Raw genomic sequence first — 24,964 nt, forward strand, 5'->3', positions numbered from 1 at the left:
TTATAATCACCAACCAAAAAGACAAAAAAAAAAATTACTTTTAATACCTCTTGTTGTTGTGACATGTTGACACTTCTTGTATTTTTCTAAAGTTGAGGTCCAAGCCTTTCTATTGCCACACATATTATGTTTGACCAATTATTATTAAAATAATCAAGAATACCAACAAAATTACTCACATGTAAAAGAAAAAAAAAACTAAAAAGAAATGATGAAAAGATTTAGTGATGTCTTAGCTCAATTGAATAAAATTGTATAATCAAGAATATATATCGACTATTTGGTCGTTATTAGTTAGCGATGATCAGTAGTTGAGTGTGATAGAATGATCAAGTATATTGAAATCGAGGAACAACATGAACTTATGTTGGAGACAACAATGAAGTTTTTTTTTTAACGATAAATTTTTTATCTAAATAATACTATACAGAATTAAAGAACTTATATATTTTGAAGAAAATATAATAATCGTATGAAAAATAAGCATCAACTAATTTTATATAGGGTGCTAAGATAATGTTTTTAGCTATTTGATTCATAAAATAATTACAAGTGATTTGGGTGTTGATAGAAAATTTTGGACTAAGACATCCATTAAGTTTTGGTGAACCTAAACATTTAACGTTGTTAAAAAGATTTGTATTAGCACCAAATCTTTTTAATTAAAAAAATATAATTATAAGTTGTGTTATTTGACTTTTAAAATTTAAACTATACATTAGCCAAGTATATTTTATATATATATCTTTGTTGAACAAAAAATAAAAAATATTTTTTGGTATAAGTTCATAAATGCTTTGGAACTTTCAACATCTCCAATACGTTACGTTACAAAATTGATTTTCCAATTTCCCTATTAGTGTTTTTTTATATTTATAAAGACAATTATTTGATTTAAACACTAAAAGACGTATTAAAATAAAAGTTGTGAAGAGACTAAATGTAATCTTTCATTCTTAATTAGAGATTTTATATTCACGTTTTAAATATAAAATAAATCTTGATAGAGATCACTTAATTATCTCTTTAATTAGTGTTATACAATACGAATCTGAATTAATTATATTTTCGGTACAAAAAGAAATCCAACAATATTTTAATTTATTTATTCATTGCTACTTGTTTTGAAATTTTCTAAATTTATTTTTGCTTTTATCTTTTCTCAAACGTGTGTTGTCATAATAACATCAAAACATATGAAGCAATATCACTTCTTTATAAATCACCTTAGTTTTAGTTAAAATAAAAAAAGGTATAATTTAGTAATATAAATTATATCATTGAAATTTTCCTTAAATAAAAAACAAATCTCAAATCGAACAAATTAAATGAGACAAATAAAATACTTATAAAAGTAATATCAAATATCAGGAAAACCTAAGGAAAACAAGCTAATAGTTATCTTGCTAACACGTACAATAGTAATCGAATTAATTTATTTTGATCTCAATTATTTTATCAAATATTATTTAATCTTTCACTAATATTAATATATATATATAAAAAAAAAATAGGAGCTAATAATTTATTTTTTTTCAATTGTACCCCACACGAGGGGGTTGTTGGTAGTTGGAATTTATTTTATGTGGACAATATAAGAAGTTGAGAAAATTAATAAATTTATAAATCTTTATTTATTTATTTAATTCAATTATTTTCATTAATTTAATCAAATTATGGGGGTCACATCCTCTGATTCGACGCGGCGAAAGAGGACGGAAACGATGCGATTTCCTTGGCGACACGCAATACGAGGCGATTAAATATCGACAACCTTTTAAATTTGTCATGAATTTTGATATTTTTGATAATTAAGTCATTCGTAAGATTAGTTAAAACATCTCAACTCTCATACGTATTGATAACAATCGTAATAAAGTAATAAATACTAATTTATAAGATTTGATTAAATTTAAGTTCACGTATTGTAATGCTCATTCCTGGAGACAACACTTTTAACATAATGTTTCCATTCCAAAGAAATAACCTTTGAAATATATGATCGAAAAATAGAGAAATTTTAATCATCTTGCAAGAATCATGCTAGTCTTGCTAGTAACTTTAATTTAAATTGATATTTTTAAAATAAAAATAGAACAGACAATATTGGAGATTTTTTATTTATACACTTGTTGATAAATTGATTGTAAGCAGTGGGATAGTCGCATACTATTAATTGGACACCCTTCGTCGAAAAAAATTAATATAGGTACAAGTAAAATGATTACAAAACCTATTTTGAATACCCTTGACATAATAAGTTGTTAAATCTAGACACTCTTTAAGAAATTTCTGACTCCGCCACTAATCGTAAGAATATAACATGTGCCTGTTGTGTATTAATTTGTTACCACATATTTTAAAGTGCATTTTGTGATCCAAAGTTTTTATAAAATAATTGTCACATTCAAGTATGATTGTTATAGATAGGAATTATTTTAGCTCTTATCATAGCTTCAAACAGTACTTCAATACTATTTACCTGTCTTTGATATTTATTTCATTTATTAACTTTTAAATTTGTCAGAAAATATTATTCACTAATCAATAAACAGAGACTTTTCTCCCTTTAAAAATTTACTTATTTTCAAATTTGAAAAATAACTTTTGCTAAAGAATGCCCCATTTTAAAATACAATACACTAGTGAAATATGAAGTCAAAAAGTTTAGTCAACAATATGCAAACAAACTAATTAAAATGATACAATGTTAATTTTAGTTAACAAGGAGTTAATTGATTTGTTTTCTTTATAGAGAAAAATCAATTCAAATCGAAACGCATACGAAGAACGAAGAAGATGAGAGAACCAAATATTGGGCCAAAGCACTAATTGGGCTTTCTCTAAAATGTTGCTAAACTCAGCTCAATGTGGGCTTGCAGCCCAAATTACCAATTATTACTCTTAAGAAGGAACAAAATCCTAACATTTTAAACCTAATTCTAAACATTATTGGGCCAAAATATAAACTTACCTAGCAAAAATAATTGGCAACTTTCACATATAGTAAACATAAAATTTATATTTGTATGCTATAACAAAGTTTGTATAATTGCACTCCATAACAAACAAACATATATATATATATATATATATATATATATATGTATGCATGTATAATTCTCTCTATATATATACAATTGAAGCGAATTGTATAAAACGAGAAAGAGAAAGAGACTTGGGCAGAGAATTGTATAATTACAAGTGTATAGAACGACTATATACAATTTGAATTTGTATAAAACGAGAAAGAGAGAAAGGCAAAAGAGACTTGGGTAGAGAATATACAATTGAATCGAATTGTATAAAACGAGAAAGAGAGAAATTATATACAATTTGAATTTGTATAAAACGAGAAAGAGAGAAAGGCAACAGGAACTTGGCAGGGGAATATTTTTATTGTATAATTATAAGTGTATAGGACGAAAATATATGTATTTGCATGTGTATATACAATTTTCTCTCGCTTTATACAAACAGAAACACAATTTATACATTTCGTTTCTGTTTGTATAAGCTAGAGAGGCGAGGGTGGTGAGCAAGATCTGGGAGAGGGGAACAAAAATATATGCATTTATACAATTTCCTCTCACTTTATACAAATAGAAACGATTTTATACACATGTGTTTGTATAAAAGTCAGAGGAAGCGAGCGAGAGTTTGAGGGAGAGAGGTGACTGACAAACAGTTTGCTACGGGGCACAATTAAATTAAAGGGTGATTATAGCAATTAATTTGATTTATTAGTTTGCCATTATATACAAATTTTCCTAAAATAATTTATAATTTATCTTTTTATTTTGCTTTCTTAGCAAACATTAGAAAAATTGAGGGGAAAAAAATAATTAAGTGGAAATTCAACGTATTCTAATAAGTTGATTTAGATCAAAATCGTTTTGAAAATATATTTTTTTTCATTTAGTTAAAGGGTTTACATTATTAAAAATTATAAATGAAATTTAAATTACCGATTTAAAAGAAAATTATAACGCTTATTTATATCAGGTGTTTAATTAATTATACAAAATTAACGAGGTCAAATTAAATAACTAAAAGTTAAAATAAAATACATATCACTTACTCATAGTTATAAAATAAAACAAAATATATTATCTTTATTTATTTGATGTGAATAAATATTTATCAAAATAAAACAATTAATTTATTTGCGAAATGTCTCTAAATAAAACTATAGTGTATGTGGATATTTTTGAACCACTTCTCTAAAAAAGTGGAATTATGAAACTTTGACAATAGAATCCAATTGAGTGGCCATAAATGAAAGATCCAATATGTTCTATCAAGATATAAAAGGTGATGTTGCCACTTATTAGGGTTAATTGTCAATATAAATATATTTAAATTTTTGAGTTTTATTAAATTCGTAATTTTAGATATAGTTTTTGATTAATAGAATGAGTGTAATTTTTAAGATCATTATTCTGACTTCAATAAAAAAAATTAATTAACAATTTGCTTCTCATTGATGCAGAAATATCAAATACTTGAACTGATGTACAAAAGCGGATGAAAAGGTAATAGCTTGGCAATATGAATATATTTATTAGTTTTAACCCAAACTTTGTATTTATATTTTAAAATATTTTTTCATATTGTATGATTTATTTATTTAGAATACGATAATTCAGTTAAAGTAAAATTATAGGATCTATATAATTCAAATTTTGAATTAGTTTCTATTGATAAAAAATAACATGTACAGAATAAAACGATCGAAGTAAGCTCATGTTAATTCGACCATAAAATGACAAAATTGATTTTGACACACATATATACAGTATATCTCTCAATTCGTTTTTTTCTTAAGAAATATTTTATTTTAAATACTCGTTATACCGACCTCAGATGTTAAAAAAAACTTTGATTCAACATTAGTTGAAATTTTGGCATTTAAGTCTTGTCTTAATCCTTCATAATCACAATACATCCCCTTTGGCTCATTAATATCAAGTCTTTTCTATTTTGCATCACTAACTAATATTGCTTCATTATTTAGATACACATTAATTATGTGTGAAAAATCAACTTTTTTTTTTCATTTTATAAAAGTCAATTTCTAACACTTGTACTTTAACTTAATAGAAAATGACCTTTTTAATCAAACCAATACTTAATATAATTTCATTATCTTTTTGTATATAAGTACTCCTCCTATGAAATAAAGAAAAAGGTACTAAAACCAATTGAAATTCAAAAATTGAATTGTGACTCACCAAATATTATATAATAAATAAATATCACTCCTTTTAGGTTCACAAATCCTATTGGAGGGAGACAATTAAAAAAGGTGATTCGATGTAGCAATTTAGGTTCGTTTGCATTGTGCGTCGCTATTAAATTGGACATATGTTAGTTGTAGAATATATAATTCAATGGTCATTTTGATTCGCTCATTTAATATTTGCAAGGAATAAAAGAATCATATAACTTGTATTTTAATATTCGAGAGATTGATGAAAGAATATTTATTTTAGGAAAAAAGGACTTTCAAATATTAGGCAATTGCTTTAAATTTATTAAATTAAAAAAATTGTAATGATAATCATGTATCAAACACGTAATCGTCACAAATAATTTAAAAATAAAAAAATCAAATAAGGGAATATATTCTATTTTTGTTTTAAAAACTTAAAAGGATGTAACAATTTAATATGTTACATCATAGGAATATTAATGTGTACATCCCAAGCTTAAACTTCAATACATACAAAAATATGAAAGGTCAACAACAAGGAGGAGAAAAGTCAATATTTTAATCATGAATATTACTTACAAAAGAATCTAAGATCTTTGTTTAGGAGATTATTTATATAAAATAATTGACATATACTTCAATAAAAAAATAAATGAATATTATTCTTGAAAGAAAATGAAAAAAATTACGATTTAACTTTTGATTATAGTTGAAATTACCTTAGAATTGGAGCTTCTCAAGAAGTCAAATATAAAAAAAAATAAAAAAATATCTTTCGCAAATTAAATAATGCTAGATAAAAAATTCAAAAAGTTAATAGATTAAGCTTTCGTTTGGATATAAATTTTGACAATCAAACTTGAAAATTGAAAATTTGAGTTTCTGGTTCTTAAATTTTTATTTAAACATGTATTTTGCCATATTCTTTTTCTTTATAGTTTATGAGTTATGAATTTTCTTAAAAATTTTTATGAGTGGCGTAGGAGTAGGAGGGATAGCGAAGATCATATTTTTTAAACTCGAATTAAATTTTTATAGTAAAACCAATATTTAAACGTAAACTTTTAAGATTTGACTTAAAAAATTTATAATCAAATATTAGCTCAAATTTTACGACCAACTAATCATATAAGAAAATAAATTTTCAAAATTTAATCCAAAATTTATGGCGGCGAGCTAAAAATCCAATCTTTTTGCTATAGGAGTAGAGCTGCAAATTGCAGCAGACATATGAGCAAGAAACTCGTGTCCCTCTTTAATTGTACTATAATAATCCTCTGTGAATATGACTAATGACACTAAAAGCAGCCATTTTTATTGCAATTTGAAGCTTAATAATCATCAGTCAAAAAGTTTATTGGTCAATAAATGCAACTTTTTTTATTTTTTGGTTAAAAAATTATCTTGAAAATTCAATCTTTGTGTGATTGGAGGTAGATACATAGTCAACCCTTTTGTCAGAACCAGTTGTAGAGAATTTGTAAAGCAAAAAAATCCATATTTTTGCTTAAAAGTTCAATCTTTCTTCTAAAGGAAAAAACCCAAGAAACCCCTTTTCTCTTTTTAGTGTATTTTTCATTATCTACTTGTTTAGTTTGTATATTTTCAGGTGTTCTCAAGATTACAGATGAACCAAGAAAAAAGGTATTTCTTGATAGTATCATCAAACCTTTGTGTTTTATGCTTCATTTTGCAAATAGATAAATGTTCTGCTGTTGATCCACAGTTTGTAGTGTGTAATAAATCAGTAAATTGTAGATATGGTCCAAGAATAAGCTTTCCATTTTATATTGAAGATGTTCAAGAATCTTACTGTGGGTACCCTGGATTTGGGCTAAATTGTAGTGAACAAGGGTTTCCTGTTGTACATATTGCTGGAAATGAGTATGTAGTTGAAGATATTAGATATCAAGATCATACTTTTCAGCTTAAAAATTCAGTCTTTAACAGTAGTGTAAGGAATGCATGTGTTTCTGATATCAAGAATGTGTCACTCGATAATCGCCCTTTTAAGTTTATTAAGGAACCAGAATTTTACTTGTTGTCGAAGTGTAATGGTTCGATATACCAGAATCTTTCGAAGCACAGGATTGGTTTTGGTTGTGGTGGAGAAAATGTGAATGATTGGGGTCTTGCAATGTTTGCTAATGATGAGAGCTTTGACTCTGCATTACAAGTGTGTGAAAAACATGTAATGGTACCAGTAGAAATGCTTGGTGATGAGGGAAGTAATCGAGATGTTGACTATCGGGGGCTTTTGAGAAGGGGGTTTAGATTGAAATGGACTGCTAGTAACTGCAGTGAATGTGCAGCAAGTAGAGGACATTGCGGATTTGATGTTATCAACTATCAATTCAAATGTTACTGCACAGATAGACCTCATGCATTGAGTTGCAAACCTTCCGGTAAGCCCCTATAACCTTATTTACCAGTTAAGCTTTAAGATATTTTCGTGTTATAGCTTGATGATTTAGGCATTAAGATACAGCTGAATTAATCGAATGGATATAGCTGTGGATGATTAATAATGTGTTTACAACAAAGTGTAGCCAAGGAAATATCCTTATAGCTTCTAAGGATAAGTTAAATTTCCAGTATAAATTTGCAGCACCTTATCCTATGATTATGCTCCGTGCTTTAGGTTCTTTACGTGTGATTACAAGCACCCAAAAAATGTAACTTGATGATTTAGGCGACATGATAAGCTGATTAAATCCTTATTAGTAGTATAATTTAGTATCACGTATTTTCTTATTCTTTAATGAGAATCACTATCTAATGTTTCAATCGCTTTATATCTTGTTATTTTGCTGTCATATTTTTCTTGGAATCCTGCTATGAAAACGTTTCTTTGAGCTGAGGGTCTATTTGAAACAACCTCTTACCTCAAAAAGGTATGTTAAGGTCTGCGTACATCCCACCCACCCGTCCACTCGTGGGATTACACTGGGTATGTTGTTGTTGATTCAACTGAATTCATCGTATGGATGATTATAATGTGTTTATGACAAAATGTGTTTAGCCAAGAAAATATCGTTATAGCTGCTGAATGGTGTCTATTTTGATTAATCCAAGCATTTTGTGGCTTGATCTTTTGTCCTGTTAATGTTTTGGTTACACCGGTATTATTTTGTTAAGTATATGAGGTGCCAATTAAAGAGTTCTTTAATTCTATTCTCAATCTAATAGGCCACTTAATCTCCTTTTTTCTTAACCCATTCAACTTTACATTTTGAATACAAAATTATAGTCTCAAATGGCCTTTAAAGGAATACCGCTTGGGATCACCTCTGATTTGAGCTTTATCTATGATAATTCATGTCTAAGAAGCGATCTCTATGATACTTATGAAGGACTAGGTAAATAGTTTGACATGATCAAATAAAGTAGGCTAATATGAACTCAGCAACGGGGTCGTTAACAAACCACAGCTGTAATTAGTATGTTTACATTGGCTGCTCATATTGAGCAGTTGCTTGTTTGACGGAATCAGAACTTACATTATTGACTTTAATATAGGTAGGAAACTGCGACATGTAAAACCTAGTCAAACTTAAAATAAGAACAAGTAGAACATTTCAGAAGTATGTAATCAAGAGCTGATTTTTATCTTACTTTACTAACTTCAAATATAGGTATAAAATTGCAACAACAACTATGTTTTATACTTGGAATATGTTAAATATAATTTTACTTGAGCGGGAACAACCTCTCTACCTTCTCAAGGTAGGGGTAGGGTCTGCGTACACACCACCATCCCTAGACCCCACTTGTGGGATTACACTGGGTATGTTTTGGTTATTTACGCCATTGTACTAATCTTCCAGCAGTCACTACATTACCAAAATTATCTCCTATGGTACCCAATCATTTCGGTTTGTGAATGCTGACATAGTGAATTCTTCTTGCATAGCTCCTCGGAGGCTTATTGCTTTTGATCAATCTCCCTTCACATTTAGTTCAACTATATTATAGTAAATCTATAATTGTTTAATTAATCCTTTCCCAAAAAGTATGCTAAAAATCCAATTGCTTGTACTTCAAATGATGTGAATCATCCCTATCCTGTTTTAGACAAGGGGAAAAACCAAGTCGATTGTAGTGCAATGCCTTTAGAGTCATATGTTGCTGCACCTGTTGAAATAGGAAAAAGAAAAACAATATGAAATGCCGATACATAGGCCATTTAAGGTTGTCGGAAAATAATTAATACTACAATTGTCTGGAATAAGTTAGTGACTTTGAAAGGACAGCAACCATTGTGGGTCTGAAAATGGTGAACCTGTTTTGTTATCGCTCTGATCGGTCTTGCCAGAATCATTGTTGTGATGGTAACTACTATTACCATCTGCAACTTTTAGATTCTAGGCATAAGATACTGATTATTTGCAGAGTCATAAAAGCTAACAACTATCGGCGAGGCTTTCATGTGTATCACAAGCATCCAAAATTCTTCTCTTATGTATAACTCCCTGCGTCCCAATTTAAGAGTCTTAGTTTGATTAGACACAGAGTTCAATAAATAAAGATGTGTGTAGTCCTTTAAATCTTGTGGTCTTAATGTTGGAATTGGAAAGTTAACTAAATATAGAAAGAGACACTCTTTTTGGGATAGACCAAAAAGGAAAGTAATACATTTAAATTGAAACGGAGGACGTACTATAAACTGCATAATATGATTTGGAGAGGATTATATTCTTTTCCGTTCTTTTACTACCAGTTTGCATTGAGTATAGTTTGGTGATAGTGAGATTATAGGCTACCGTTCACTTATTCCACTGCCTTAATTCATGTCCATAGAGTGGTAACATGTCTGAGATTGACCTATGCATTTTTCTCATATGGTGATTTTCGATGCTGTTCTAAATGTGGCGTTAAAGAAAACCAATGTCTTACCGACAATCTCTGGACATTTTTAAAGTCGTATAGCACATCCAGAAGCAGTTGCCTACTGGTCCAAACCAATAACTATAAATGCATGTCCTGTATGTCCATTTTCATCCACTGAAACATTTTATAAGTTCTATTTTCTTCCTTGTCTGACGTTACTTCATTTTCAGGGAAAAATAATTTGCGGTTGATTCTTGGCTCAGGTAAACCAGTACTATATTATTATTATCCCTCAATTTGACATTTCAACATAGTTCCACATCTTGTTAACTTCATTTTGGTCCTTTTAGTTTTAGGTGGAGCTGTGTTAATAATCCTTGTGGTCACTTCCATTGTTTGTTGTTACAAGAAAGAACACAGAAGTTGTTTGTACTTCACCTCGAGAAAAAAATCTTGTGATCGTTCCTTAACACATGATTTTGATGGAAGTACTAGTTACCATGGAGTCTCGGTCTTCTCCTATGTCGAACTGGAAGAAGCTACAAGTAACTTCGATTCCTCCAATGAACTAGGAGATGGAGGTTTCGGTGCTGTTTACTATGGTAAGAATCTTGAAAGAAACTCAGATGTTCAAATGACACGAATAGATAGCTAAATTTGTACCACCTTTCTTACTAGGTAAACTTAAGGATGGGAGAGAAGTTGCAGTGAAGCGACTTTACGAGCACAATTGCAAGAGAATGGAACAGTTTAAAAATGAAATTGAAATTCTCTCTCGCCTACGGCATCGAAATCTTGTTACCCTTTATGGTTGCACATCAAAGCATAGCCGTGAACTCCTCCTTGTTTATGAATACATTCCCAATGGAACAGTGGCAGATCACCTGAATGGGGATAGAGCAAAGGACGGATTCCTCCCATGGCCTATCCGCATGAATATTGCTGTAGAAACTGCTTGTGCATTGGCTTACCTCCATGCTTCTGGCACAATACATCGCGATGTAAAGACTAGCAACATACTCCTCGACAGCAATTGTTGTGTCAAAGTTGCAGATTTTGGGCTTTCGAGACTTTTTCCAAATGATGCTACTCATGTCTCAACTGCTCCTCAAGGGACTGCTGGATATGTTGATCCAGAGTATCATGAATGTTACCAGCTCACTGATAAAAGTGATGTTTACAGTTTCGGTGTTGTCCTTGTTGAACTTATCTCATCAATGCCTGCTGTTGATATTACCAGGAGTCGACATGAAATCAATTTGGCCAACTTAGCAATAAACAGGATTCAGAGATGTGCATTTGATGAGCTGATTGATCCATCTCTGGGATTTAAATCAGATGCACAGGTTATGAGAATGACTACTTCAGTAGCAGAGCTAGCATTTCAATGCTTGCAGCTTGAAACAGACTTGAGACCAAAAATGGATGAAGTATTAGAGACACTTAAACATATACAAGGCACCTATACTGATCACATCAAAGATGAGAAGACGAATGACTCAATTGTCGATAACACAGAATGCAATGGTGAAAAAGTCCCTATTTCTCCTACATCAGATAAAGTAGTTCTGTTAAAGAAAATACATTTGCCACCTTCACCTATTTCTGTAACTGAGAGCTGGGTTAGTAGCTCTGGCAGTAGTAATATTAGCGGGTGAAAGTCTTACACTCTTTGCTTTCATTTCAATGTAAATGTTACAAATATGTACTCATTGATAAGCTGTAAAGGAATAAGATGGTGAAACCTTTATTTTTATCTTTATTAGTTTTTAGTTTTGTTCTTTGTTCGCCATTTTCTGAACACAGTGGAGTATAACTACTGAATATGGACATGCTTTCTGCACTAATGAACATGCATATTTTTCATGGTATCCTGGATTTGAGGTTACTGAAATGAATATTAGCCACTTTACTTGGATTTTGACCAGGTACTATGTGCAGTTCTTATGACCAAATAGTGCTGTGTGCATAATATTTCCTTTACAGAACATGGTGATGGCGGTTTTGGAACAGTTTGACATGGTGAGAAGCATATCGACTGGAGCTACACAATGCATCAGTTACAAAATTCAGGAAATCAGCAGGTATTTGGCAGATTTTTCTTTAAGATAATAGTACTGTTGTTGTTTAGTAACTCAATATATATACAGCTGCTAACAGTGCACATTCTTAGGTGAACTCAGCAATAGAAGAGACGTAGCAGTGAAACGCGCCTCTTTGGAGCTTCTCACACGGCCAGGACATCATATCTTGTTACTCTCTATCGTTGCACATAGAGACACAACACTGAAGTTTATGAATACATTCAGTGTAAAAGTTAGTTGCGCATCACTTTCAGGGTGAGAGAACGAAGAATTACCAAATTTGGTAACTGTAGACAAAATTTTTATGGGATTACGTCCATACACAATTTGGACTAAGTTTTCCAATGCCTCAGCTCTGGGAACAGGAAAGGAACTGAGTGCCCGAAAATGCTTATCCATTTCTTCACTATATTCCACGGATGATAGGTGGTTTAGTGGCTCTACCACAACCAACATTATCCGTCCAGCTTTACATATTCCCCCTTTACATTTTGATGTTTTACAAGTTTGTATATTTTATGCTCCATTTCTTCTCATTGTTTTGGTCTCTGATTGTATGTTGAGTAGTACATTGCCTAACCTATCAGGATGTACACTGTAAATGGATCTGCCTTCCATCTACCAGTGTGAGATACTCTGTGATTGTTCTCTTTTACGAAAGAAAAGAAATGCAGAATGGACCAGAGCCCATGTTATATCAAGAAAGCTTCACTATCTTTGATCATTTAGCTAATGGACAAAGCTCTTCAAACAGTTTCTGATATGGAGACTGGAATTTTATTGGTTAAGATCATCGAGTTGATTTCTTCAATGATCTGATCATTCAACTATTGGAAATAATGTGAACAAAGTTACTTTTCTGATACAAGAAAGTTACCTTTCTTTCTTTTGTATCAGAAAAGTCGTTAATCTGTTGCTATTTCACTCAAAAGGTCATTTTTCTTTCTCTCGTATCAGAAAAGTCTCTTATCTTTTGCTGTTTCACTCGAGAAGTCAGTCAAGCCGGAGTGTGATATATCAAGCTACTTTTTAAAGCACTTGGTTCACCTATTCCATCAAAAGTGACCCATAACCAAAATACTTACTGTTCTTACCAACTTCCCTTTATCTTAAGTAATTATGATGTGATCCAAAATACTTGCCTTCTGCTTAGGAAAGAAGGCACATACTTATTAAGACTATGCATGAGATTTTCTTAGAAACAGAAAAAAAAAAGCAGAAAACTCTTATCTTAAGAGTCAATGATTCAAGTCTTTACATAGTACTTAGTCAATGAGAATGGAGAGTGGAAAAGTCTTTAATTTTGACCCTCACTTGAAGTTTGTTTCATTTTTCCAAAGTCTTGGTAACAAAATTCCAAGTTCACATATAGAAAAATAAACCAGATAACAAGGTTAAATTCCAATTTCTTGCTGTGTGAGACCATATAGAGTAAACAATATGGCTTCTGTTTTCTTTTTTTTGTGTTGTGTAGTGATCTTTAGCCTACATCAAGTACTAGGTAATTCCAAATCCAACTGCACCGATGAGTTCGAGTGTGGAGGCCTTGGAGCTATGAAGTTTCCTTTCACAAATACCACCAACCCTGAGTGTGGATTATGCAGGTTTGATTGTCATACTAAACCATATCCTACAATTAAACTTGGTGGACACAAATATGATGCTGTAGTGAAGAGGGGTGATTTATTCCTTATTTCAGATCCTAAACTTCAAGAGTACTTAGAGCACAAAAGTTGCAAGTCTTTTGACAGAAACTTCTCATTTCCAAATTCCCCTTTGATTTCTTTCCAAATTGTTCCTAACTTAACCTTGTACAAATGCAAACATAGCCATAAAAACAACATCCAGAAGACAAATGATTCTTTTTTCAAAGATTTTGATCAATATACTGAGTGTGAAGGTTTTAATGTTTACTATCACCATCCCAAGAAAACAATATTGGGAAATACTAGTGCTAAGATAAGTGGCAAACTTCCAAAGCACTGTTCATTTGTACAATTGCCAATTCCATTGCCTACACCAGCAAAACCATATGCAGGTGGCTTGTTTGAATTGTTGACTTCTAATGCACTTCTAAACTGGGAGTTATCCAAAGATTGTCATCTGTGTCTTGACAAAGGAGGGAAATGCCAGCTGATCGATGAACACGAGTTTCATTGTTCCACTAAAGGTAGATATAGTATTTTCAAGAAATAAATCTTGTTCTAGTTGTTTCGTATTGTGGTTTATCTAAAAAGATTTATCTTTTTTCCTTTACTGCAGGACAAAATGAACAAAGTAATTCGAGAATGATTGTTATGGCCTCAGGTAATTATCTAGCCAATGACCACATTTTTATATTAGTAGGGGTTTTGGAGCGACGGTAAAGTTGTCTCGTGTTTTGAGCAGTGGAATCAACCACTGAAGCCTGCATCAGGGTAGGCTGTCTACATGACACCCCTTGCAGTGTGCCCCTTCCCCCAGCCAGGCTCCCTTTTTTTTTGTAGTACACTTTCAAAAGATTAGATTTTGATTATTGTATCTTATGTTTTCTAGTTTTAGGTGGAGTTGGTTTGATCCTACTATCTTCCACCGTTGCCTATTCTATCTGGTTTCGCAAGAGAAGGAAGCCTGGTTCGACTCAATTTCATCGGGATCTTGAGGTAGAGAGCAAATATTTTGGATTTCAGGTTCCAGTTTTCACCTATGCTGAACTTAAGGAAGCCACCAACAATTTTGATCCCTTGAATGAACTAGGAGATGGAGGTTTTGGAACTGTATATTATGGTAAGTTTTTCGTAAACCTAAGAAATATGTTAAAAATACAGCAATTTCCAAAAGTTGAAAAGTAGCTAGTGGTGGCGAAACCAAGAATTTCGTTGAGGGTGTATAAACACTTTAATTTGGCCTAAACTGGCAACTAAACACTCCAACTTTGAGTATGAACATCCAGGCACCTCAACCGTCTCCCTTGTGTGAGTTGAATACTCCAACTTACAAAATGATCATCTAACCACCTCCAAAATTTATGTGTCACGCCAACGTTGGCTGTCTACGAGACACAGTGGGGACGAGTTGGAATGTTTAGTTGCCAATCGACTCTAAGTTGAGGTATCTAGATGTGCACTCTCACAATTGGAGTGCTTACTTGCCGTCGGAGTCCAAGTTTGAGTGTCTGTTTATGTCTTATGCCTTTAATAAATATGTATAAAATGTAACTTTTGACCTTTATACTTGCTATATACACGGTATAATTTTGACGAAGGGTGTTCAACTGATCACTTTTCACCATGTGTTGGAAAACTTAGTATCTCATTGTTCTTGCACGTTATGAATTAGGGAAACTGTATGATGGAAGAGAAGTTGCAGTAAAATGCCTCTATGAGCACAACTGCAAGAGAATGCAGCAGTTCACAACTGAAATCGAGATTCTTACTCGTTTGAGGCACCAAAATCTTGTGTCTCTTTATGGCTGCACTTCAAGACGCAGCCGTGAACTTCTCCTTGTTTACGAATACATTCCACATGGAACAGTTGCTGATCATCTCCATGGCGAAAGAGCAGCAGAGGGATCTCTCACATGGCCCATCCGTATGAACATTGCAGTTGAAACAGCCAGTGCATTGGCTTACCTCCATGCTTCTGATGTGATACATCGCGATGTCAAGACTAACAACATCCTTCTCGACAACAACTTTCGTGTCAAAGTAGCAGATTTTGGACTCTCGAGACTTTTCCCCAACAACGTTACTCACATATCAACAGCTCCTCAAGGAACACTCGGGTACGTTGATCCTGAGTATCACGAGTGTTATCAGCTTACCGACAAAAGTGATGTTTACAGTTTCGGGGTTGTCCTAATCGAGCTTGTATCATCAATGCCAGCTGTTGACTTGAACAGGCAAAAGAACGAGGTCAATTTGGCTAACTTGGCGATAAACAGGATACAAAGATGTGCATTTGATGAACTGATCGATCCATCACTCGGGCTAAACTCAGATACGCTTGCTAAGAAAATGACAATCTCTGTCGCGGAGCTAGCTTTTCGATGCTTGCAACTTGATAAGGATATCAGGCCAACAATGGATGAAGTATTGGACATTTTAAGAAAGATCCAAGGTGGAGAGTTTCATCAAAATGAGAAGACATTTGACAATTTATTCAAGTCTAAGAGTGTTGATATCCCTCCATTTTCCTCTGAATCAGATGAAGTTGCACTGTTAAAGAAAGTTAAGTTCATAAGTTCGTCAGATACTAATAGTGAGGTATGGATTAGTGGCTCTACCACAACAAGCACTAGTGAGTGAGTGAGTGACTATCTATGTTGCTCGGAAACTCAAAAAATATTGCTGCACTCGTGACAAATCCTTGTAAAATGTGTGGCTTTTGAAGGATCTGACGATATTTTTGAAGAGTTCGAGAGGTGAATATCTTAGCTAATGTAGTTTTCAGACTTCAGAATCTACTAACTCTTAGCTAAAGCATTTGAGCTTATAGGAATTTTACATATAATAAATTATGTTCATGATGTTATGCTTCTTTTGCTTTTTTAATTGTCAATTTTCATTAAATGACTTCTTTTTATGATTTTTTTCTGGTCTTAATCTATGTTGCTCGGACTTTCTATTACAATGTTGCTATGCACCCGTATCAGATCCTTAAAAAGTGCATATTTTGAGGATTTAACACACATCGAATGATATTTCTTAAGAGTAAGCACCACAAGTCCCGAGTACAATGATGGTAAGCAACATGTTATATTCAGGATTGAACATTTGAAACATGAATCATATCATATATTATTATAAACATGAAACTCTAAAGTGTAAAGTTGAATTACTATTTTGCCCCTATACTAAATTAAAAAATAATAAAATATCTAATTAATTAAATATTAAATATGCTTAAATTGCTAATTAACTTAATTCACTTGTTGTTAAAATAAAGTAGGAGAATGAATAGTTGTAACAATAATTAATTATAAAGTTATTACAAAAAGGTATTAGAGAAACTTTTCATTTCTCTATCTAATCAGTTTTAGGTGTAATTTTGTCATAATGTGTATTAATACCACACCTCCACTATCTCATCATTAATATTCACACCTTCATAATCTTTCCACACTCAAGAAGTTGATGTCATAATTATGAGACCTTTTGATTTTACTCAATGATATCCTATAAATTGTGGTATTTGACACAATAATCTATACACTTTGAAGATATTTAGGTACAGTTTGGAAGAAATTAAAAAAAAAATGTCTATATTTGTATTGTTTTTATCCTTTAGTATATAGTTAAATCACTTTTAGCTTCCGTTCATAACACTGATTACTAATTCTTCTTATCTTCATTTGTTGTTTACAGAAAGGAAATATGTACAAATTGTTAGATCCTCTAACGGAGTTTACAACGAGAGAAGGAATATTTAAGTCTTCCCGGAGGTTCAAATCAATTTTATTTTCCATATTATATTCATGCTTTAGATAAGTTGTTTTTTTTTTTAATGTATAATTAACTTATTTAAAAAAATTCATTGTTATCATATTAAATTTTTTTTTTCCTGTTGTTTTTAACATGTCATGAGATCAAAAGAGAATTATTAAGAAATTGCAATCAAAGTTTTTAATTGAAGATGTTTTGATCTAATATATATATAGGCAACAGTTAACACAATATACAGCTAGGAGTGTAAATCACATCTAACTAACCGTTTGATGCAATGTTAATTAATTTGTTTAGCTTTGGTTGCATGTTATATTATTTTGTTTAAAAATTTTCATTTTAAAGAAAATTATAGCTTGTAGATTGTATAATGTGTTTTAGTTTCTATTTGAGAAATCAATTATTAAATAGGCTATGAGAAATCGTCTTTCGTGATTTAAATAGTAAGCTCGTATTCATGATTTAGAAAGAATTTTTTCAAGTGCAATTTGAAATTTTCTATTATTCTTAAATCTCATTATAAAGAATTTTTTAGTTATTTTATTTGATTAAATATAGTTCTTACAAAATCTAACACGATAATCATGTTTCAATTTTAACATCTATTAGTAGTTCAATACAAACTTTATAAAATAGAAATATAATTAAAAATTAAATTAGTTTAACAATTTCTTAAAATTCATCCTTTAACTATGATTCTCCAAATTAACAAATCTGCAACCTGAGATGAGAGTTTTAAATAACTTTTACCGCTTTCAAGTGTTGGATCATTATGACATCATAAAATATTGAATGAGTGTCACTCATTAACGATTTAATTTTGTGAAGTGAAGAAGGGGATTACAATTTAAAATGAGGAATTATCTTATATTTGAGTATACGAGAAATCACATTTCAGATATCGAACCACTTATAAATTTGCTATAGATAAGAAGAGTTTATTCTTATATGCACATGTATTTATATCATTCTTTAATATCAAATTTATAGCAATCCATCATCATATTGAGGGCCTTCAAAAGCAATAATCATTTTATTACATACTAATATTATAATTTTGTGAAAGACAAATTAAATATAATCATAATCGTAATAAATATTATATCAACTATATATTATAATATTTGTTGCATCTATACCACATATTTATTCTTTAAAATACAAACAGTAGACTCTCTAAATATTGTGCAAGCCTAACTTAACTTGTTAAATTTTTTTAGGTTTATATATATATATATATATATATATGTATATATATATATATATATATATATATATATATTCAAATGAGTCAACATGGACTAACACGAGACACACGTGTACAGGACTAGTATTATTATAAGCATGAGGCTCTAAAGTGTAAAGTTGAATTACTACTTTACCCCTATACTAAATTAAAAAGTAATAAAATACTTTACCCAAATATAAATTAAATATCTAATTAAATAGTAATATTGAATTACATAATAGAGGAGCAAAATGAAAAGTTCAACAGTCTATTCAATTATTATGTATGGAACAACCAAATAGGATGAACACTAATAAAGTTTCAATTAATATATAAGTTGAAACGTATTTTGCTAATTATGAGAAGTTGAAAGAGATCAAATTAAGTAATTGAGGAATATCAAAGAGTTTTTATCAACAAATCTTCAAGACTACACTATATAAACATACTCAATATTAGTCATTCAACACAAGCTTCCATTGTTAAGTGGGTACAAAAATGTCTTCTAATTTTCAGGTACAATCTTATTAAGTCTAGATTTTTTCCGTTTGATTTGCTAACTTCATTTGAATGATAACTTTCTAATTTTTTTAATAGGTAAAATAAATAGTTTGAAAGGTATAATCACACATATCAAAAATTAAATATTGTTGTACACATGTGGTTTGATGCTGAATGATGATCAACTCTCTTTGAGACTCTCTACGCATAGCTTCCCACAGAAAAGAAACCATGTTTAAACTTTTAAACTATTAAGAATAAATTGAAATTGCAGTTGTTTGCTAGCAAAATATATCACATTTTCTTCAACAAATGTAGTAACTCCAAGTCTTCTGATGGATATTAGTTGTAAGCCTGTAAATGTAAGTCTGGGTACATCTGAAAGTTTTTAAGGAAGTAGTTACATTTGTAACGACACACATTAAGGATACAAGATGACTTTAAGTAACGACGCATTTTCCCTTTTTAATTCTTTAGCTTGATGTGTCTTTCTTGGAAATTTTACTTGTTGATGACTGTCTGTATATTTAGTTGCTTATAAATGGGTAAGTTTTGGAGACTTATCTAATGTGCAGTAGATCGAAAATATCGAGAGAACACTCGAAAAAAACATCATAATTCTCCTAATAGTTTATTATATACTTTTTCATTTATTTTTTTTATTGATTTTTATTTGGAATACACGTGCAACGTACGTGCCCGGAGACTAGTTCTATAATATATAGGTCAACTTTACATAGGATAAATCAACAACAAAGATCGAGCTAATACCTTGTTGAATAAAATGGGCGTTAGAGCTAACTTAGTCCCAAAAATTAATTGTCGAGATGAGGACTATCCAAGATCATAACACAACAATCCATTCCGCCAATCAATATGTGACACTTAACACAATTTCATTTGTGTATTGTCCATAAGTTGTGGACAGAAAAACTGATGGGACAAGTTTTATCTAGCATTCAAGTTCACTAGGAACTTGAAAGTGATGAGACATTTTGAGGTATATTATGCTTCACACAAATATTTTTGTTTCAATTTTGTGATGTAATTTGACTCAAAACATAATTTAAGAAAGAAAAAAAAATATTTTTGACACTTGTGATCTTGAATATATCATAACAGTTATCTGGACTCTAATTATAAGACTTTAAAACTTATGATCTTAAACATATCAAGACATTTATGTGACTATAAAAGCTTTTTACTGAGAGCAAAATACAATGTTTAAAGTTTAATCGTTTCAATATAAAAACAATTCATTCTCTTTGAAAAGAACTAATAAGAAAATAATGCCATATAAATTGAAATAGAAAGAGTAATAAATAATCTCCGTATCCACAAATTCTATAGAAAAAATTATTAACAAGCCACATAAAAATGAATGGTTATCAATTGAATATCCTTTATCAAAAAATTATTCTGTGTGCATATATAAAAGATATACTGAATATATAAATAAAAAAAAATTACTTTTTATTACATACATATTAAATCTTGAACATTTTTCACCAAATTCCTGACAACCAATATTGTATCACAACATATAATTTCAAAATAAAAACATAGAATGAGCTAAATGGAAACCTCAATTCAAAGATAAAAATAGACATGTGTTGTTTTCACATGAAGAAAAACAATGAGAAATTACTATATACTTTATACTATATTCTATAAGACCAAGTCAATTATATAATATGTGACAAATTTGTCCAATTTCTTAGTCTTGATGGTCCCTTTTTCTTTTTTGTCTGTTTATTAAAGACTTGCTAACATGTCCCAAAGTCTAGTTGTTTGATAGATCAATTATTTTCTTCGAATACAAGTTGGGTCGAAGCTAAAATTTTAATCAGAAAAGTCGAAATATATATAAAATAATACAAAAAAAGCTAAGAAGATTCAATATAAGAAGCGTTTTTCTCTTAAACAAGACTTATAAAAGCGTGAATCTAACTTAGTCGGTCCAGTGAATCATAAATTATATATAATTATAAAAAAAATAGAAAAATCACTAACCTTATGATTTAAGCTAAATTATTATAGGCAGAGTATTCACATATTTAAGTTTAACAAACTCATAATTGACCATTTGCTTACTATTCACAATTTTCATATCCTTCGCTAAATTTCTAGCTGTGTCACTAATCGTTAGAAACTTTCTTTTTACATCATCATACTATCTTTTAAGGTGTGAGTTGTGACTATAACTATTTCGTTTTTCGTTTTCATGTGTCCGATGTATCTGCATACCATTTAAATTTTAGAAAACTGAAATGAGTGAAGTTGTTGTTAGTATACAGAGTCATGAAGTCAAGTCTATCTACTTGTTTCAATGTGAAAGCTTCAATTTTTTTTTTCTTTTTCCTAATAAGTGTAGCCGTTCTTATACGTTTGGTTCCACATGGTGTTTCTTTTTGACAAGTTTTTCAGTTAAACTAAAGACTATTTAATATATCTAGGTAGAGTTAATACTGTATAACGAAACAAACTTCAGCTAGTTTTCCTCTTTCTTGTAGTATGGCTTTTGCTTCTTCTTTGTTTTGCTTACTTCTATCTTTTTTTCTGATGTTAGTTCAGGCAATGGGCAGAAATGATTCAACTTGTCCAAAGTCATTTTCATGTGGAAATCTTACTGATCTGAGCTTTCCTTTCTCTCTTTCCACACAACCTGACTGTGGAATAATGTTATTATCTGGTTGTAATGCTAAACCATATCCGAGAATCCAACTGCTTCCTCGAGGAGATTCGTACTATGCTTTAAGAAATCCGTATCATTATACAGTTTGGCTCGAGAACCCCATGTTTCATGCCAAGTTGAGGCAACACAAGTGCCAGGCTTTTAACGAAAAGTTTTCCTTACCAGGCTCTCCTTCTATTTCTTTTGAAATCGTCTCAGCTTTTCTCGACTTTATCAAATGCAACAGCACTAGTAGTAGCACCCCAAACATTACCAATAAGATGAAAGATCATTTTGCTGGTTATAGAATGTACAATGGCTGTAAAGGCTTTAGCATATACTACAAGCTTCCTGGAGGTGATGGTAAACACGTTCGAGCAGGCAATCTTCCTGCCAACTGTTCACTTATCACATTGCCGATACGCCCGCCATCAGATGATGGTGGTTTGTTCAATATGTTAATTGCTGGTTTTCTAGTAGAATGGAAACTGTCTGAGGACTGTTACAAATGTCACTATCGCGGAGGTCAATGCCAGACTAATATAACCAACAGATTTCATTGTGCATATCCAAATAAGCCACATGATCAAGGTCATCAAGAGAATAATCAACATGAACAAGGTTCAGTCACTTAGTGCATATTTCTTAGTGTCCTTTCTTGTCTTCATATAACATATCAATCATATTTTTCCTATTTTTTTCTTTAGATGTAAAAACGGCTAGAAGAAAGTTCAGACTGACTCTGGGAGCAGGTAGTTAAATATACATTAACTGCAGTTTCCTTTTGTTCTATTCTATGCATATCGTTTGAATCTCTTCTTAATTGTTTTAAAATCTCAAAACATTTTCTTAATGATAAAACGATGATAAGCGAGGTAATTACTTTAGCTTACACAAAATGAATAGTGGAGTTGAGAGGACACTTTTTTTTTCCTTGTGATGTTTTCTTTTGTCTGAAAACCTTTGATTACTGATATTTTTTTCCCCCAGTTTTTGGTGTATTAGGATTGGTGATAATTTGTATAGCTGTCTATTTTATCTGGTGTTGCAAGTGGAGGAAATTTAATCCACCCCACTTCCTCTCAACAAGGAAATTGTCATATATATCTAAAAATGATGTTGAGGGAGGCAGTATATACTTTGGCATCCCAGTGTTCTCTTATTCGGAACTTGAAGACGCCACAAATGATTTCAATTCCTCTCGAGTCCTTGGAGATGGAGGTTTCGGAACTGTTTACTATGGTGAGAGACTTCCTAATCCAACTGAGCTATGCTTCAATTCTTTCTTCATGTGTGTGCCTAATACTTGTTCATTAATGACTAGGAAAACTTAAGGATGGACGAGAGGTTGCTGTGAAGCGCCTGTACGAGCACAACTGCAAACGAATGCAGCAGTTTGTAAATAAAATTGAGATCCTTACTAGGCTAAGGCACAACAATCTTGTTACCCTCTATGGTTGCACTTCAAGGCGTAGCCGTGAACTACTCCTTGTCTATGAATACATTCCTAATGGAACTCTAGCTGATCACCTCCACGGTGATAGAGCGAAGAACAGATCACTCACCTGGCCCGTCCGCTTGGAAATTGCCATAGAAACTGCTGGTGCATTGGCTTACCTTCATGCTTCTGACATAATACACTGTGATGTCAAGACTAATAACATACTCCTTGATCAGAATTTCAGTGTCAAAGTTGCAGATTTCGGGATATCACGTCTCTTCCCAAATGATGTCTCTTATATCTCAACTGCACCCCGGGGTACCCCTGGCTATATCGATCCAAAGTATCACGAATGTTACCAGCTGACCATAAAAAGTGATGTTTATAGCTTCGGGGTAGTCCTTGTCGAGCTCATTTCATCAATGCCAGCTGTAGATTTGACTAGGCATAGCCAAGAGATTAATTTGGCTAACTTTGCAATAAACAAGATTGTAAAACGTGCATTTAACGAGTTGATTGATCCATCCCTGGGGTTCGACTCAGATACCGAGATTTTGGAAACGACCACTTCAGTGGCAGAGTTGGCTTTTCTATGCTTACAGACAGATAGGGACATGAGACCTACTATGGTTGAAGTTTTGGATACTCTAAAGGAGATTCAGATTAGTGAATTTGACAATGAGAAGAGAGCTGACTCTAATCTCAATGGAGATGAAGCTAAAATTGTTACAGCATCCCCTTTCGCTGAATCAGAAGATAAGTTTATGCTGAAACAAGTTAAATCATTACCTTATCCAAATTCTGCTACTAATAAATGGGTTACTTGCTCTGATATAACTACTACAAAGTAGTTGAAAGTTCTATACTCCCTTTCTTTGTTATTGATGTGAATTTTGAGAGATTACGAATGTATAACTGTAAGAAAGAAGTTTCTTGAGCTATGTACCTATGAGTCAAAGTGATTCAATATTTGATTTCATTACATAAGAGCTGTGACATATACTGGCAGGTCCTTCAGAGCAGTGGCTCCGTCCAAAGACCCTCTCTTATTGTTGCATATACTAGTGAGCCATGCAAGGTTGTAAATTTGTTTTTTCATACTATCTTTACGTGCCTTTTAGGGTGTGACTAGAACCATTTCCATTGTTGTTTTCACCTTTGGATCCATCACTGAAATGAATATTGCTTCTATTTCGACAGTTCAAGTCATCCATTTCCAAAGACTTAGAAGTTGCTGTCCTTTTTTTATTTTTGCAGACTTAAGAAGTCAAGTCTTACCCCTGGTGTCAATGGCTAAAGGCCAATGTAAGAATTTCCTTTTCTCTTCAGCTTTTTTTCCCCCAAAAAGTCTGACCCATCGTATACGTTTGGTTCCACATAGTGTTTATTTTTGACAAATTTTACCAGTGAGAAAGACTTGTAATAGTTACGGTGTTGAAAGTTACGAAACTTGATCTTTTAAGAGAGTTCAGGTGAGCTAGCTAGAATTACGATTCACAAACCGTCTAGTCTTTCCTCTTCTTGCAGTGTAGATTCAATATGGCTTTGGCTTATTCTTTTATTTGCTT

The 24,964-nt window shown here is 31.6% G+C and overlaps 3 protein-coding genes across 9 annotated transcripts; all 3 read left to right on the plus strand.

The window, feature by feature from the left end:
• The first annotated feature begins 6,699 nt into the window (after window positions 1-6,699).
• Window positions 6,700-11,807, plus strand: LOC101245944 (protein kinase superfamily protein). Its single transcript, NM_001346753.1, has 4 exons — window positions 6,700-7,620; window positions 10,276-10,308; window positions 10,396-10,647; window positions 10,724-11,807. Exons 1-4 carry the CDS (start codon window positions 6,843-6,845, stop codon window positions 11,701-11,703), a joined length of 2,043 nt encoding a protein of 680 aa, NP_001333682.1. The 5' UTR covers window positions 6,700-6,842; the 3' UTR covers window positions 11,704-11,807.
• A 224-nt stretch (window positions 11,808-12,031) lies between these two features.
• LOC101247016 (LEAF RUST 10 DISEASE-RESISTANCE LOCUS RECEPTOR-LIKE PROTEIN KINASE-like 1.1) lies at window positions 12,032-16,636 on the plus strand. Of its 3 annotated transcripts, XM_069297777.1 has the most exons (6): window positions 12,032-12,129; window positions 12,229-14,299; window positions 14,392-14,436; window positions 14,665-14,895; window positions 15,448-15,892; window positions 15,994-16,636. In XM_069297777.1, the coding sequence occupies exons 2-6, from the start codon at window positions 13,570-13,572 to the stop codon at window positions 15,998-16,000; spliced, it is 1,458 nt and encodes a 485-aa protein (XP_069153878.1). In that variant the 5' UTR covers window positions 12,032-12,129; window positions 12,229-13,569; the 3' UTR covers window positions 16,001-16,636. The 3 variants fall into 3 exon arrangements, with proteins under 3 accessions (XP_069153878.1, XP_010320744.1, XP_004238903.1); XM_010322442.4 differs by lacking the exon at window positions 12,032-12,129 and having other exon boundaries at window positions 12,807-14,299; window positions 14,671-14,895; window positions 15,448-16,636; XM_004238855.5 differs by lacking the exon at window positions 12,032-12,129 and having other exon boundaries at window positions 13,277-14,299; window positions 15,448-16,636.
• A 4,733-nt stretch (window positions 16,637-21,369) lies between these two features.
• Window positions 21,370-24,380, plus strand: LOC101246245 (LEAF RUST 10 DISEASE-RESISTANCE LOCUS RECEPTOR-LIKE PROTEIN KINASE-like 1.1). 5 transcript variants are annotated; one of them, XM_010322446.4, is made up of 5 exons: window positions 21,370-21,466; window positions 21,856-22,576; window positions 22,663-22,707; window positions 22,946-23,197; window positions 23,280-24,380. In XM_010322446.4, the coding sequence occupies exons 2-5, from the start codon at window positions 21,859-21,861 to the stop codon at window positions 24,245-24,247; spliced, it is 1,983 nt and encodes a 660-aa protein (XP_010320748.1). In that variant the 5' UTR covers window positions 21,370-21,466; window positions 21,856-21,858; the 3' UTR covers window positions 24,248-24,380. The 5 variants fall into 5 exon arrangements, with proteins under 5 accessions (XP_010320748.1, XP_010320747.1, XP_004238901.1 ...); XM_010322445.4 differs by having other exon boundaries at window positions 21,377-21,466; window positions 21,851-22,576; XM_004238853.5 differs by lacking the exon at window positions 21,370-21,466 and adding an exon at window positions 21,471-21,737.
• The last annotated feature ends 584 nt before the right edge of the window (window positions 24,381-24,964 follow it).

The sequence above is a fragment of the Solanum lycopersicum genome, chromosome 5, assembly GCF_036512215.1.
Source record: "Solanum lycopersicum chromosome 5, SLM_r2.1".
Classification (NCBI taxonomy): Eukaryota; Viridiplantae; Streptophyta; class Magnoliopsida; order Solanales; family Solanaceae; genus Solanum; species Solanum lycopersicum.